General features: G+C 39.1%; 1 protein-coding gene and 1 long non-coding RNA gene across 4 annotated transcripts in view; one reads left to right on the plus strand and one right to left on the minus strand.

Annotated features, from left to right (window-relative positions):
- Window positions 1-3,308, plus strand: part of UMAD1 (UBAP1-MVB12-associated (UMA) domain containing 1) — an 80,113-nt gene extending 76,805 nt beyond the window's left edge. For all 3 annotated transcript variants that reach the window (XM_066553792.1, XM_066553801.1, XM_066553809.1), the window contains one exon: window positions 1,566-3,308. In XM_066553792.1, the coding sequence (XP_066409889.1) occupies window positions 1,566-1,823 (258 nt within the window). In that variant the 3' untranslated portion in view covers window positions 1,824-3,308. The remainder of the gene's footprint in view (window positions 1-1,565) is intronic.
- Window positions 3,309-3,781: 473 nt separating this feature from the next.
- Window positions 3,782-17,162, minus strand: part of LOC136558989 (uncharacterized) — a 30,733-nt gene continuing 17,352 nt past the window's right edge. The window contains exon 3 of the long non-coding RNA XR_010783948.1: window positions 3,782-4,326. This is a non-coding gene — a long non-coding RNA (uncharacterized lncRNA). The remainder of the gene's footprint in view (window positions 4,327-17,162) is intronic.

A 17,162-nucleotide genomic window follows, 5' to 3' on the forward strand; every position in this document is an offset into this window, starting at 1 on the left:
AACTGTTCTCCTGTCAGACAGCAACGCCCTCAGGGTCTCTGGAACAGCCATGATCTGGGATATTCAACTTTAGCACAGGTCAGATATTGAGCAGCACAACACCCCTAAAAATCATGGGTGCAGGCAACCTCCATATGACTGGACTCATTTCACTCTTAGGATCAAGTGAATACCAAATTAGTGTTTCAAGCTTTCAGTGCTCTTCCTTCCCTAATAGCTGTATAAGCTTTGGAGTTTTCTGTCTGCATGTTGACTATGGGAGGTTGAAAGGAAGAAGTCTGGACTTCCTCAAAGTCAGAAATTTCTGTCTGTGTTCATGGATCTGACATGACTTGTTAAGGCACTTTGAAACACCTTACTGAATATCTCTGGACATGTGCTGATACAAAGTAGAAATCCTTACAACAAACATCTGGCTCCTAGAGATCACAGAATCATTGAGTGGTTTGGGGTGAAGGAACCTTAACGATCATCTCCAACCCCCAAATCCCCTGCCATTGCCAGGGACACCTTTCACTAGACCAGGTTGCTCAGAGCCTGTTATCAGGAACATCATTATGGGTGCCTAATGAGAGGTATCAGTTTTTATAGAATTTTATTTCTATAAACAGTAAAAAAAAATTACATTTGATTTCTAGAGGCAGAGTAAATAGTATTTTCTTTGTTCTTAAAATGGCCAAAGTGTCAGGATAAACAGTAAGATCATATTGGTAGGTCAGGATCAAAGCTTGGAAGTTTGTTGTGTCCAGCATTATTCTGTAAATTGTGTCGACTACTTCTGTATGGCAAGTTTTTATATTTCCTTGTTGGTTTTGGTTCTTGGGTTTTTGTTGGTTTTTTTAAAGTTTTAACTGTGTTTTTCTATAAAGAACATATTTGGTACTGCATATGTTTCCCTATACGATAGAACTTACCAGCCTGTCATGCAATTCTATTTCACACTGGCAAGCAACATCATTAATCCTTTGAAATAACTGGGATAGGACAGTTCTTAATCACTTAAAGTCATGCTTTTCTTGGACAACTTCTGGAAAGGCACAGGGGGAACAAAAGATGGAGCTTCATCAGTTTATGAAAGGAATTGTATGAAGTCATTTCCCCTAAACAAGACTGAACATAATGACAAAAAGTCCCATGAGCCTTATGGGTTTCATAAATGCAGAGTAATTTTGGGTAGCCAGTCTGAGTTCAAGAAGTGTTTGGACAACATTCTCAGGCACATGGTGTGACCCTTGGGGTGTTCTGTGCAGGGTCAGGAGTTGGACTCAATGATCCTAATTTCCCTTCCAACTCAGCATATTCTGTGTTTCTGTGATCTCAGTAATCATTACAAAGAGTCTCATTTTTTGTTTTAGCCTTAATTCTGGTGGACCTGAGCCAAATAATTATATCAACATGTATTAAGAACTGCTATTTTAGATCTACCTAAACTGAACTCTGAAATTGCTTTTATTTGTTTGGGGTTTTTTTGTTTCCCTTTGTTAGTAGGTCCTTGTGGTTCTAAGTAAAAAGCCATAGCTGCCTGATTTGTAGTGTGTAAATTTCTGTTCCTCTGTTCTCTTTAGATAAATACGGGGCAGCGGTCCCAGTTGACTGTATCAAGCACAGAGATGGGAAATCAAAGGAGCCAGGCTTTGGAGAGCAGCCCTTTCATGTCAGAGCTCCTGAGTGATGTCCCCTTTGCCCTGGCGCCACATGTGTTAGCAGTGCAGGGCACCCACGGTGACGTTCCTGACCGGCTGCTCACCTACGACATCAATGATAATTTATCAAGGTTTTGGTATGACTTTACACTTGAAAATTCAGTGCTTTGTGATCCGTAATGTTCTCTTTATCTTTTCTGCCTCTGTCAAGGAACAGGTCTTAAATTGAAGATAAAGACTTACTTTAATTGACTTAATATTTTGGGGGCTTGCCTCTGGTATATCAAAGGGGTTATTATTGACAACTGTGATATATTTCTTAGCTTTAAGGGAACTATAACTTAGTACATTAAATATTGCATTTATTTCCAAAGAAATCAAGCCTCAGTAGGAGACTGGCTGCTGGTATCTACTTCCAGTAGGTAGGCTGCAGACACAAACATTTGACTTTAGAGGAAGTCTATGTCTCAACTGTTTTGTTATTTCAAATAGTTACAAAACACATAGATTGTGTTACACATATTAAGATCACCTCTTGATTTTGTACAGATAGAAATCAATATTAAATGCTAAAGCAATGCTGCTCTGCACTACTGGACAGAGAGCTTTTCAGTGAAACCAAGTTTTAAAACTCAGAGTTAATTACAAGCCCTTAAGTAATCATTAAGACTTAATAGAATTGGTTAAACTTACCAATTTCAAAGTGAAAATCAGTTGCTTCCTCCCCTTTTCCAGTAGATGGTATTTTGTCTGTCTCATTTTGTGTCTGCCTGGAGAAGTTGTCCCCGCCTGCCTGTTGGCTGCTGTTTGTTCTCATTACCACATGTGTTCCTGATTTATATACAGATCAGCTTTTCCATTTTAACCTCTTTGCCCCCTGAAGAAGGAAATCTCAGGACACGTACTTTTAATGGTCACACCCTTCTTTTTTTAATTTGTGTGCCAGAGGTACAGATGGCAATGTTTAACAACAGGAAAACATTACATTGTTTCTTATCCAACTAAATTAACCTGCTAAATGCCTAAACACACATTCTCACAGACCACTGTGTCCCCACTCACAAGATTTGAGCATGTTTTTACCAGCTAAGACCAGAGCTGCTGTTCCACCAGCAACAGCTCTCTGATGTCACATCACAGTTTGTGATGAATGTGTGACCTGTGGCACACGCTTGTTTTCTCTCTTGGGGTACAATATATAGATTGTGCTAAATGTTGGTGGATATTTTCCTGTATTTTTTATGCTCTTACACTCTTCTGGTAGTTTAAAGTACATATATTTTCAGACTTGGGTCCTCTTACAGTATTTGAGATAAATACTGTAAAATGATGAAGAAATTACATTGTGAATATTTCTTAGGTTGTTAAATATTAATGGTTTAGAATTTTTTTAAATGTGCATATTTTATATTTTTGACAGCTGTGTTCTTAAATGTTTTGAAGGTATTTCAAGGGGAGTATCTGTGCTGCACTCAAATAAAAAAGCCGAGTAATAATGAGTTGGTTTTTATATGTGAGAGTTATTATGTGGTTTCACCTGTATTGTTTACTGCAGCTCTGACCATTTAGCTTTCATGGGAACTTGAACTTGGAAATTCAGTTTGAAAATCTTTTCAGTGCCATTTTAAAATTAGTGTCCTTCTAATAAAATATATCACACTCTCACCTGATGGATTCTGTGTGCTGTGTTGGTGACTTGCAGTGGTTTAGGTGGCATCCATGACACTGCTTGGAGAATAGTTTGGCTGGGAGCTGGGAAGTACTCAGACACTCAGGCCTTGTAGAAGGAAGAATTAATTTTATGAAGTTATTCAGAACTGTTTTGTTTTCTGAGTTTTTTAGTTAACACATACTGAAAGCACTAAAACAATTTTAATTATTATTTTATATCCAGCAGTTAAAAAACTGATCATTCTACAAATAGCATGTTTCCATTCAAGCTGTCCATTCTGAATCTGAAATGTTTCTGCAGCTGAGCTGGTCTAGAAGCAGAGCTGTAAAGCACTGTTGAAGACCAAACAAACTCACAATACTGGTTCTTTATTTGCTAGCTGACTTGGTATGTAATTTTTTGCAATAATTTTTTGCCTAAAGTTAGACAGTTTATCTAAAATAATTACATCTTGTCAGATTTGAGCTCTGTTGCACTCACAGGTCTCCTTTCAAAAGGAAAGGAGCAGCAAAGGAGAGTAGGGAGGAGATTGTATTTACCATGATGAGAAATGTGGGCAGTAAGTTTAAACATTTGGTCTTCATCCTTAATTGCCTCCTGTAAAGGGTAAAATTTACATCCAGCAAAGCACCATTAATGAGCAAGGGTACTGGGAATGTATCTCCTGACTGCCCTCCCTTTAGCAGAGGCTGGGGCTCCAACCTCTCCCTTGCTTGAGAATGCCCCTAAAATTGGATTGGTGCCTTGTGGCATGTGTTGAAAGGTAAATGAAAGAACAACTGCATCCAAAGCAGCCTGTCAGAAGGCTGACTGGGAGATGGTCCCTACAGACAACTCCCTGCTGACAGTGAGAGATGGAACCAGACAATGTTGTGTCCAGCAGGTCAGTCAAGGTGGTGGTTACAGATCTGGTTTCTGCTGTTTCTGTACAGTGTGATCCAAACCCTGATATGACAGTCAGCAAATACACACTTGTGTGGTCACAGAGGAGAGGGCTTCACCCTAGAGCACCTAAAGGAGAAATGCAAAGAGCATATTCACCACAGCAATTACAGTATCTCAAAATAACACACAGTTTATTGCATTTTTAGCTGGAGAACCTGTTATGTTCACAAAAGCACTAAAGCAGCCTCCTGGGCAAGATGAGCAGGTTGTTCTGAACAATAGCATAAAACTGGAGCTTGAGAAACTGCCCTCCTGCCCACAGCCACCCTTCTGTTATGACATGATCATTCATCTTGCTTTGGGTTTTCTCTGCTCAGCCTGGTGACTAGGGAGAGGAACCAGAAGTGCAACTCCTGGGGGTAACTCCTTCCCTTCCTAACTGCAACTCTTCTACTGATGACAGGGCCATTCCAGATTAACCAGATTTCTTTTTGAAGCCAGAGACTGTACAACAACAAAGAAGCAGAATATCCTCCTTAAATTCCAAAGGTAGACTCCTGTTTGGTGCTGTAGCAAGACAAAGGTTTAGTAAGCCAAGCTGAGTTCATTCAGCCTACAACCCTGCTGTGCTGCAACTTTTCATCAACATTAAGCCTGACTTTCTGTAACGAGCTCGCAAAATTAGGAAGCATGTGTTTTAGGCCAGACTTCTTCCCATCAATGTGTCAAATTCCTTAAATGAAGAAAAAAATTTTAACTTCTTGTATCCTCCATTGAAACGGTGTTCTTTCTTTACCAGTAGATATTTTTGTACTTTGAGTCTCCTAGAGAACTACTACCTCTTCTTCTCAATGTGCTTCTGAGAGATGAGTTCCCAGAGACCCTTTCTTAGCTATCCTGCCTGAATCACAGCCCTGGAAACTGAATGAAGTGCAGATGGCAAGAATATGATGACACTATCATACTGGTGATCTGAATCAGGACACAAATCAGTATCATGTCCCACAGTCCTTTTTGTGCACATGTAGTAGACAGCACAATAGTGCCTGCACATTAACACAAGTAATGGGAGATTATCAGTGGATCACATACTGTTTGAACATTTTGGAACAGATCTTTCTTTTTAGTCTGCAGCCTTCCACGCAGAATTCTTTCTAAATTGTGTTTTCTCCAAAAACAGTCATTGAATATTCAATTAAAGTTTACTTTCTGATGCTATATCAGAGTAGCTCAAAGAGCTTTGTTGTATCACAGCTCAGTGTTTTCTCCCTTCTACAGAAGCAAAAGTCTGGCTGTATGGTTCATAAAATAAACCAGAAGTTGTAAAGCTTTCAGCAGGTTATGATGAGATGTTGGAGAAGCCTTTTTTTAATTCTGTAGCAAAAGAGAGTATCTAGTGATGGAAGTGGAAGTTATGGTGACCCCAGAAGGATGCAGCAGCTGTAGACCAGAGACAAGAGAGGGCTTAGTTCTGCTAGCCAATTCAATTCACTTTTCCTTGCTGCAAAGATAAAATAAACTCTTGAGATCAAAGATCTAATTTACAAGGCTGTCCTCTCAAGTCAGTTGACACTTGTACTTCAATAACAGAACATGAAAGAAACTGCTCAGAAGCAAACAAAAAAAAAAAGATGAGCCTTGATTATAAACATCCTTCATTCAACTCTTTGTGGCTATCAGCATCATGGTTAGAGTAGCCTCTCACATCCAAATGTTCATGTAAGTGTTCTGGGAGGTCAGCTTTGAGCATCCATCTAAATCTCACTGGAAAAGAAGCAGATGGGCTCGGAAAACAAAGCCCCAGGTGGAATAGCCCATCACAGAGGTGGGAATTACTTATTCAAAGCAACTGATACTAGTAGAACTTCAGTCTGACCTTGTGCCAGCCTTTTTATGAAGAGTTCTGCTATTTGTCTGTTTTCCTTTAGAAAATAAAGCAACATGTGACATATTGTGAGCTGTAGTGTAATTTCCTTTTCCAGCTGTTTTTTAAAACTATTGGTGTATCTGCTTGGCTTATTCTGCTCTTAAAGACACTTTTAGATTCCTGCATTTTGTTCCTTTAGATTCCTTTGAGTTTGTCTATGATATGTTTAGATAGGGCTTATCTTAAATACTTAATATCTGTATTATCAATTTATTCAAAGGATCTTTTAGTTCTTATTGGTTTTGTTATTATGTCTTCTGCAGTTTGCCTAGTTCTCCTTCAGTTGTCTCTCAAATAAAAAACATCTACACTTCTCCCTCTATTTGTTAGGGTGGAATAGAACATATGCATTAATTTTATCCCAGAAAGGATTGCCAAATTTTTTTCAAGTAATAGTACAGTATTGCAGGTATTACATATGAATGATAGTATAATTATGGCTAAAAGTAGACACATGGGGTTAATGTTTGCTATCTTTTAATGCAGTTCAATTCATGTTGTAATTGGACTTCTGTTTTGGGGGCAAAGTAGGAAAGTGTTGTTATGTCAATTTTTACTGGTTTAATAGAGGAATTTAAAACTTCCTCTTTGCCAGATGTAGTTTGCAATATATGCAACTACCCAATGATCAAGTTAAAATAACTGCTTCAAAACTAGAAGTTGCCATCCTGTTAAGAAATGGCATCAATAAAGAAGGCATTGATTGAGAAATGGAAATGTAGTGTTTTGCTGTAGATCTCTCAAAGGCTTTACAGTACAAGTCAGTATTAAAATTCATCTTGAATTTTAATATCATACATTGAATACAAGTTATTTAATCCTAGGACAGCTGTAAAAAATAGAGTGAGTGAACAAAGATGGCTGACATATTTTGGTTTACTTAGAGGCTAGCTAGCTAAATTATTTCATGTCACAGTTATTCACATCAGAAATTTTGTGTAACACTGTTGTTATAGGTATTTATTTGTACAAATCTGAGAGAAACTGTAGAAATAAAGCCATTTTTCAGGTTTTGTCCAAAACTGTTCACCTTCATAATTAAGACTTCTGAGTCTTCTCAAACTCAGAGACTTCACCACCACCTCTGATGGCTGTCTCTTTTTCTGAAGAAAGCTGTACCCTATTTTAGAAGCATCAGTATTTGGGAGATCCTCTGCTCCATCCAGCTGGGACTGACAGATGATTTCCAGCACGGGGCATATCCTGGTAGACAGACATCTCCAGGGTGGTAGTCCTTAAAGAAAAGGATGTTGTACATAGATACCCTGTGGGTAAAAGGAGTGCAGAGCTGACCAACTTCCACTGCTGTCTCCAACATGACCAGCCACCTGATCACAGATACCTGACACAGCTCCTCTAAGCATGAGAGGTGCTGCTGAAGTCAAACTCTGTCTTCTTGGAAAACAATTTGCCTTTTTTTAAACCAAGCAAATTCATCTTCTGTGATCTGCTAGTCTTAGCAGTTTGCCTGTGCCACTTCACCCTGCCTAAACCAGGAGTGGAGGTTTCAGATGTGATGCTAAAGGCTGAATGCTAGAACAGGAAGTCACTCCAAGACTGGTCTGCTCACCACAGATATCAAAAAGAAGTCAGATAAGATTTGCTCTGCAAGGATCTCCTGTAGCAATGGAAGTCTCTGGCTGTTTATAAGACTACATGCACAGCGTCTCAAAACATCACTTCTTGGTATTAGATTGGGTTTTATAATCTTAATGGCACAGAGCAAGAAAAATGTTCCCAGTGTGACCTTGGCAACAGCAATTTAGCTGCAAAAAGATTATTTTCTCCTATACAGTTAGGAAGAATAAAAATCACCTACTACAGCCTTCTTAAACAGATGAGGTAATTCCACTGAAGGATAAAATCTTACTTGGAAATTTGCAAATATGTTATTCTGGTTTTAGATAAATTAACTGAACAAGGCCTTTCTGGCACCTTCTGCCTCATCTTGCTTCAAAGGGTTTTTCTGGCTTGTGCACAAACTCATATTCTGCTCTCCCAAAGAAATGATGAAGATAACGTTGAAAAAGTTCTCCTTTGAAACATCATCCATTTCTGATATATCACTGTAGCCTGGAGATCACTTCTGATAATATCACTGCTGTCTGGAGATCATGACCAATAATTTGTCTCTTCTAGAGGCTTTCCACTGAAATTGGTATTAAAACAGGTGATGTGTGCAGAGCAATCTCAGCAAACTGGATCAGTGTAGGCCTTGCCTGAGCAATACAAGAAGAGAGAAAGCATCCCCACCATGAGATTTAGTGTAGAGCACTGGTGGCATTGGAAATTAAAATATCCTAAGCTTTTGAGCAGGGAGGGGAAAAAAAAGGTTACAATTTGGCAGTCTGCTCTTATATAGCTGACAGAATAGCTGACAGAAATGCTTTTAACAACACAATTACAAAGCAACACTTGGGTTGCTCCATTTACCTTTTCCCCTTGTATGTGTCTATTGACCATAAAACTCCTCTGGCCTAGGGAAATCCCTTTCCACAGTGTTTATTATTATTAAGTAAGATTTATTACATTATTAAGATGATGAAATTTGATGTAAATGGGGGAATGATAAATAGGGGGAATGATTCTTATCTGAGGATTTCCTCCCTTGACCCTTTTGACCCAGATCCGTCCAACCTGACCTTATAGGTGCCTTTCCTAAGTGCCTGGTGTTGTGCTGGCTCAGGCCAGGCCAGAAAGTCTGAGCAGGGAATTTCTCAGACACAAATCTTCCCTCTTCTCTGCTTCCTCCATGCTGATGTGCCTAATTACAGTCCCAGTCATCCTAGTTTCCATCTGCTGGGAGGAGGGACGGGAAAGAGGAGCTCTTTGTCCACAATTAAGATGAGAATAACCCTCTAGCTTGTCCTCTCTTCCTTTGGCTGTCTATGCAGGGAGCCAGCTGCTGCCAGAGACAGCTCCAGCAGCATGTCTGGAACAGGACAAAGTTCTCTATTTCAGCTTTTTGTCCTTCTTGTCTCCTTATGGATTATATCTGCAGAGATCAGAACTGTCACTAGCACTGGAAGGCTGTATTATAAATGGGAATTAATTTACTTTTAAATAAGTATTTTGTAATTTGTTGTTCACAGTGTTTAAGACCCGATGATGTGGTCTGGGGAAGATTCAGTGGGCTGTTTCTCTGCTCCAAATATAATGAAAGAACTGGTCTGTTGCCAGCCATGGAGGAGGGAGGAGGAGGAAATTAGAATATGCAGCATTTAAGGAAAAAGTCAGATAAAAATAAAACTTAATTCTGTAGATACAGTTTTACTCATGAATTGAACTGCAGTTCAGAGAAGGGAGATGTAGAGGAAGTTAATTTATAATGGCCACGCACATCCTGAAATGGACTGAGGTGGATTTCAGAACATACTGCTTAGTTGTAGGCCAGCAATCAGAGTTTTTCAATCTGCTGCTTCCTCCAAATGTGTGAAAAAAACAGCCTTGTGAGTTCACATAACTGCTCAGTTGCCAGTTGGTGCCTCCATCTTGCCCTCAGCACAGTGATATTTTATGCATAGACAAAAAAAGCAGTTCTAGAAGGGAAAATAGATTTTTATATGAACTTGCATTTCAGCAAAGTTATATCTTGCACCATCATAACTAAGAACAGGGTTTGTCCTAAAGATCATAGCAAAATTAATGTAAAGGGTACATGTATGCACAGAGAATGTGGATACATGTTACATATATGTCTGTATATGTAGGTATGGATAGAGATACAAAGTGATTGTTCACAGAGAGTGAATTCCACATGGAGTGAGACTGGTCCTAAGTATCTTCAGAAACATTTTGTATGTACTTTAATTTAGTTGTTAGAGGCCACATATGGCTCTACTGGCTGAAAACCTGTATTGTTTTGCCATATCTTCTGTTAATAACAGGTACCAGACAGTCCACAAAAAATACCAGACTCTTTTTTTTTTTAAATATCACGTACAAAATAGTACTTGAAATTTTCCTAGTTGTAATTTGTGTGAAGGGGCAAAGAGACTATTTACACAGACAAAGCTGCAGTTTCCAGACCTGAATCTTTGCTCATTCCATGTGAACCATGTGCCTTTAAAAACTGCTCTCTATCCTCATAATTCCTTATTATAGGAAATTGCAGTTGGCAGCAATCAGGTTAAGTATTTAAATATTTTTTATTTAATTGAGGGGATTAAATTCACATTTCCAATTTAAAATATTTTCCCATCCTAACTACAAAAGCTGGTTGTATGTTTTAAAGCTTTTAAAAATGTCAATATTGACTTAATGTGAAAACACATTACTATCTTTTTCTTGTCATTTAAAGACAGACTCATTCTCTAGCAGGCACCAAATAATGTACTATTTTGATTCTTCAGTCCCCTTCTCTATCCCTTTCCCCATGGCTGACTTTATGTCATATGTGGAAAAAATCCTCATAAGGAAATTGCTGGCAGAATCTGGTCAAGAACAGTGATCCCTCTTGGTAGAGGATCAAGTCCAGCTCTTTTTCTGTAGTCTACATTTTGTTTTTAATTTTTTTTAGTCTAAATGACTTAGATATTTCCAAGTACAAGGTTCAGAGAAAAGGAATTGTGCTGACCTCTTCTTTGAAGTAAGATTAAAAAAAGGACAGGGAGAAAGTCTATTAAAATGTGGCTGCCTTCCATGCTTTTTAAAAATGTGCTGTTTGTGTGTACAATGCCTGCCAAGGAGTCTGTCTGCATCTTGTGTGTTCCAGTCAACAGTGCACGCCCTTCAATTGCATCTCATCTCCATTTTCGGGCAACTCCATCTCACCTTTTCTGTGCTCTTAGGAAATATCTGAGAATTTCATCAGTACAGTCATCTGTGCCTTTTTCATAATGCTTTCAACTCTCAGGCTGCTGGGACCACTAAACAGCCACTGAACCCCAGTGCTGTTGATGGCCCAGGTGGGGTGGCACTCGGAGCCAGTGGGATGGATTCTGGGGCAAGAGCTGCATTCAGGTTGTCCTGAGGTTGACTTTCTTTTTAAAATCTAGACCATTAAAGCCATTTCATTCTAATCTAAAAGAGCATGAATATTGCAGTGCTAAGCATAGCATGGGAGTTCTGCTGCTTTGTGGGGAAATATTCTCCCTGTGGAGTATTTCCAGAAGCTCAGCACAGTGGCTGTTACCTGGGGTCCCTAAAAGGCAGCCAGTGCAGGAGCTGTGCTTTGTAGGCCAGCACATCCTGCTAATTGCCAGCTTCACTGGCACAGATTGGAGCCTGCAGCCCCTCACTGGGCTCACCTGCTGATCCTGCAGACTGAGGGATCATTGATCTCAGTGGAAGCAAGGAGATCAATTGGGAACCAGGAAGTTTTTTTGATTACTAAGGCAAAATTTTGCTCCATGACTGTGTCCCATTTCCAAGCTCCTGCTGGATCTGAGCTCTGCTTCTTGTGGACACAGACTCCTTCCTACCTCACAATTCCTAGTAATTATAGGGGCATCTAATTCAGGGGTCTGAAAGACTTCTTTCCTGAGACACACACCCAAATTGTATCCTGGGTGCACATCAAGACGAGGCTGTGGCATCTGCTGTTTTTCCCCCTACTTTGCCTGCATTAGAAAGGAGTGTGTGCAGCTAGAGGAGGAGTTCTGCATTCTGTCAAATCCCCACCTGAACCATCAGAGGTCCAGGCCTTAGGACACAGCTTCCTACATCCCAGAGCATCCCTTCCCAAAGTTCACACTCAGTCACAGTCTGATGGCTTTCAATGAGGGGCTCTTCATCCTCGGGGTTAAATCCTCACCTTCCTCCTCTGTTTAAACAGAAAGGTATGTATTCAACCTTTATATAACTGGTTATAAAAAAATGAAGGTTTTAAGAAAAACAACCCAAGTAAGATCATTTGAGTACAGTCTGTTTATAGCCAAATACCATTAGAGAACAAATGTTTCCAGGTGTTGCTCGGAGTGAAGGATGAAGTAAGCCTGATGGCACGGGCAAACAAGTTCTGCACGCTTGGGTTCACCACAGCAGCCCTGCGGCTCCCTCCGTGCCTCAGGCAGCCCAGAGCAATCTCCATGTGAGGTGGAAGTGCCACTCCTGGGCTGGAGGCGCTTGGCAGTTGTCCCATCCCAGTGGGACCAATGCCTTTGGGCACTTGGACAGCAGCAGAGCAAGCTTCACATCAACCTGCTGCTCGCTGGGGGCTGTCCTGGGTGGACATGGTGTAATGGCAGTTCCTTAACCTGCAGAGCAGTGGGAGCAGCAAGTAATGGAATTGCTGGCTTTGAAATTCATGCAGGAGGGCTGCATCTTTGGAACATGGGAGGTTTTCAGAAAATTCGGAGCCCTATCCATCCTCTAAAATAGAGGTCAGTTTAAGATGACACTTTGTTATTATTTAGAGTAGTAATGCTTCTAGCCATGTCAATATTACAGCAAGTAATGCTGCCCAAGGGGAATGGATCTATAGAGGAAAAATCCCAAGGCTGAAGGCTTAACACCCACTCTCACACATATTTCTAGTTTAGACTGCTGTTGCTCTTGCCCTACGGGCTGAGTGTCCTCTGGATTCCACATCACATATCCTGGTTTAGTTCCACCCAAAGGGAAACCAGCTTTCCTGCCCTGAGATGACTTTGGGATTTGAAATAGAAACATGGTAAGTTGGAATTTCCTGAGCCAAAGTCCCAAGCTGAAATGCTGACATGTACTCATCCCTTCTGTCTAAACCTTAGGACTTCACTGTGAGAGCTCAGCAAGCTCAGACTCGAGCTCAGGAGATGCTGAAGTTGTTCTTGTGAAATCATAAACCAAGGATTTGTTATGGCAATTACATAATAATTATGTAATTGCTACAAAAGTGGGATTTGTCATAAAATCAGTTATCCTCTTAGCTTCTCAATGCAGATCAGATAGCAATAATTTTATTCAAGAATATTCTCTAGTTTCCTACCTTATTTCATTCCCTGGATATAATGAAACACTGTAACAAATACTTCTGAAATGACTCTTTTTTCTCCATACTTTGCCTTTTATACAAATGTAAATGTCGTGGAGACAGATGTTGCATTTTTTGACAATTTTTTAAAACTACTATTCCAAATAGAAAAGAAACAAACTCAACATGGAATGAAACATAAAATAGGTCACTGCTGGGTTTACATTACTTAAAACTGTAAAATAATGTGACATGTATTTTCCACTTTTAATATTATTTTTTGGCAAAGTAATTTTGAAAACAACAAAACATTTAAAGTTATTTTTAATGACAAACTAGTCTTTCCCCTACAAGTTAAAAGTTACCAGAATAGTAAAGCATGTGAAGAGTTTAGATTTTGATGATTATTGACTTTCCAGTGGAAAATATTCTCAGTAAACTGATTAGTTGCTTCTTTAAAAGCAAGGAGGAAGAAACAATATTTAGTTGGAAAATATCTTAGCTATCCAATAGGCAAGGCAACTATAAAGTTTTAAAACCTCCTCCAGGTTCTTCACCATCATTATCTGAGATAACCTTCTAAGTATGACTGCCACCATTTGGGAGCTTTGTGATGGGCATTTTTTAACTGAAAAAATAATCAGGAACGTGAATTGTGTTTTGTGTATGATACACATGCTTTTATAACTCTTTCCCTAATAACACCATGAGATGTAACATAGCCTGGTAGTACCTACTAAGGGTTTTGGTGCAAAGAAGAAGCAATTTTCTCTATACAGCCTTCAGATGTAACTTTTTGGACTTCTATATTGATATATGCAGCTTTATATGATTCCTCTATTTATATGCCTTCTATATTGAGGGGTTTTATATTTCTTCTGTAAACAGTCACCTCCCCTAATCCATACTGTATGGAACAATTTGAAAATAACATTATTAACGGGAAAGTAGTCACCCACAGAAAGTATAATCACATTTGATTTTAGAAAATAACAATAAGCTGAGCATGCTGCCTGGATCTCACTTGCCTATTTCCCTTTTAGAAAAGGATATTTGGGCTATGGATAATTTAAAAACAAATAGTATTATGTTATTGATCCCTAATCTCCAGGGTTACTGGAATCCTCCAGTTGCATGTGTGAAGCGGCATGAGCCAGAGAGGGCTGGAAATGTGGGAATCATTACAAAAGACAAAGAGGGTCATTTCCTTTATTTTACACATTGGCATAAGGGGCAAAGCTGTTTTATCTTTGCATGAGGAGTTGGTGAGAAAAAAGCAATGTTGTACTCAAACATCATAGACCAGGTTCTTGCAAGTGAGAGTGCACTGAAGTTAATGGTGTGTTGTTCAGACTCAGATCCTGATCTTTGTCCATGGTGTTGTTACAGACTTTTCTGGAACTTTCCACTTGTCATAGTGGGATCTGTGACAACACCACCAGCTCAAGAATCACTCTCTTATAATGTCACTTTAAGTTAGTGGTAAGCACTCAGCCTTGTACAGGCAAGTTTTTAAACATTTTTTTTTCTTCTTGCTGTATGAAAGACCCAGACAACCAATTGGAGTGTTATTGTTGTTATTATTAAAAATATAAAGCATGAAAATATCCTACACATAAGTACCCTAAAATTGAGCTTTCCCACACCACTACCTCTATTTTTCAGTTCCAGTAATCTCAGACAGTTCTTGGAGCAACAGTGTGGAAAAGTTTAAAGCAAACTTTGGTGAAGTTTACTTTTTTAACAAACTTGTTTTTAATACCCTTCTATGTCACCTTTGAACCAACCAGAAGCAGCTTAATCCTCTTCTAGATGCCTTGAGTAACTACTTTAAAATGCAAACAGAAATTAGTGGAGGAAGTTCTGCCTCTTGATTGAAATAACTTGGAAGAAAAACCTCTGTTAGTCTCCACACACTGATTATTCTTTGACTTTTTCTTATCAGGTTCTTTTCCATTTACTTTTAGTTTCCCTATTTCTGAATGCCATTTCCCCATGCCTCATCTTTGTAGAATATTTATCCTGCCATAAGCTATTCCCCAAGGCTGTGCATATCTGCTTTCCAATCTAGCTGCAGAGGTAACTGCTCTGAAGGACATGGTCACCTTTTCCATGGGCTCAACAACTGCTTCTTCTCCTTGCATTTCTGCATATTTTTTAAACAGTAAGATAATGCCTGTTAGCCTAGTCAATATTTTAATACTCTCTGGCCACTCTCCTCTCTGTCTTTTTATTAAAAGGCACTTTTAAGATTCCTTCCCAAATAAAGCATGTTAATGATTTTTTTATTCTTTTTCCACTGTAAGCTTACTCCCAAATATGGTATTTTTGGCATGTGTCGTATCTCTCAAGGCTCCTAGTGGAGTGGATACTTACAACTAGGAGTAGATATTAAAAAACAAAAATGGGATTTACAAAGAATGTGTTCTTTCACATAATGTATTTCAGAAAAAGTAGCAGAAATGAAAGCATTTAAATACACAAGAGCCATAAAGTTGTTAAACCAAGATGCTTAGGTACTACTGTAGCCACGGAAGGACCATAAGCAATAAAAAGATCCACTTTTGGAACACGAAGTGTATAAAAGACTATAGAAAACAAGTAATTCAGCATATGGAAAGAGGATTTGTGGCTGTTTCTGGCTACAGGAAGTCTCAAAAGTTGACAACAGAAGTCATTCCAAAAGGACACTTCCATAAAAAACAGTGAAGCAACAATATACTTCTATCTATGTTTCTCGTAATTGCATCATTCCCTGCCGCAGATGTCTAATTCCCTGAAAAATTCCATCTTCAAAAGAAAAACAGTGGCCACGAATCAAGCTGAAATGAACCCACAAGTGAGAACTGAAAACTGGGGTTTGCAAAGTCAGTCTTTGGAAAATTACCACAAGATGTATATATGAAAAATTATTAAAAGTGGCTCCAGAAATCAGAAAGACTTGTTTTGTCTCCACTCCTTCCTAAATAAGAATAATAAATTGCAAAATATGCAAGGCTAGATCACATTAGAGAATTCTCATAAATTATATATTACATAGTTGGACATTAAACTGTTAATCCAGGAAAGCTTCAGAGTATGGGTTTCCAATTTCCACTTTATGAATTTTTGTCAGCACAGCTTCCTGTGGTCAGATGATGTATCCTGTCAGTGCCAGGCTTTTTTTTCCCCAAAACAGTTAATTGAATTTTAATGACGTGCAGAATCTCACACACCGGTGCTTTGTTGAAAGGCAGTGCTAGAGACCATTCCCATTTTTTGTTCCTGATTGCACCTTTGTGATTTCTTACTATATTAATTCTTGTAAGCATGTCTAATTTTCTCACCAAAGACTTAAGCACGTGAGCCTTAATTAAACACGTTAGTAGTCATGGAACAATTAGCATAAGTCTTCCACAGAAAGAATTGGTCTGCAGGGAAGAGGAGTTGAACAGTGAGTGCACTGTGTGCTAGCACTTTATTTACAGAGAAAACCTCAAATCAAATCAATATCAGTTTGCCTAAAGAAGAAACTATCATGCTTCATGGACTGAGACACTAAAGTCTTCTTCTTGCCTATTTTTCTTAATACACAGCCACTGTCCTGGAGCTTAATCAGAATTCATGAAGCTGCTGAAGTCAAGAAAGATTATTGATCTTATTAAAGATGTAACAGCACCAGACTGAGAAGATGGAGCCTCCAGAGGAAAGAGAGGATGGGAGCCTGTGGGAGAAGCTGAAGCAGCTACACTTCATTCTGTGTTTAGCTCACATTGCCACGAGAAACCAGAGGCATTTTTCTTTCACAGATCAAGAGCTTAAAGCCAGGGCACAACTGCCCCATGTTGAGCACTTACATCTCTCCACCTACAGCTGCAAAGTATGCCTTCCTGGTCATCATCAACAATGTTTTAATTAACTTTGGAGGCTTAATTCCTTCTTCACTTAATCCCATTTAATGCTACTGGAAACAAAGGAGTGGCATAGGTGTAGCTGGATGGGAATTTAGAAATTGTAGGTTACAAGGATGTTACAGATGGCCTAACTTGACTGACACAGCTGCTACTAACACAGAGAGAAATCATCTATGTATACTTTTGTATCCTAGGGTTTTTTCTGTACCAACTCCAGGGTGCAAATTAATTGCTACTAATTAGGGGCCTT

The sequence above is a fragment of the Molothrus aeneus genome, chromosome 1 (assembly GCF_037042795.1).
Source record: "Molothrus aeneus isolate 106 chromosome 1, BPBGC_Maene_1.0, whole genome shotgun sequence".
NCBI lineage: Eukaryota > Metazoa > Chordata > Aves > Passeriformes > Icteridae > Molothrus > Molothrus aeneus.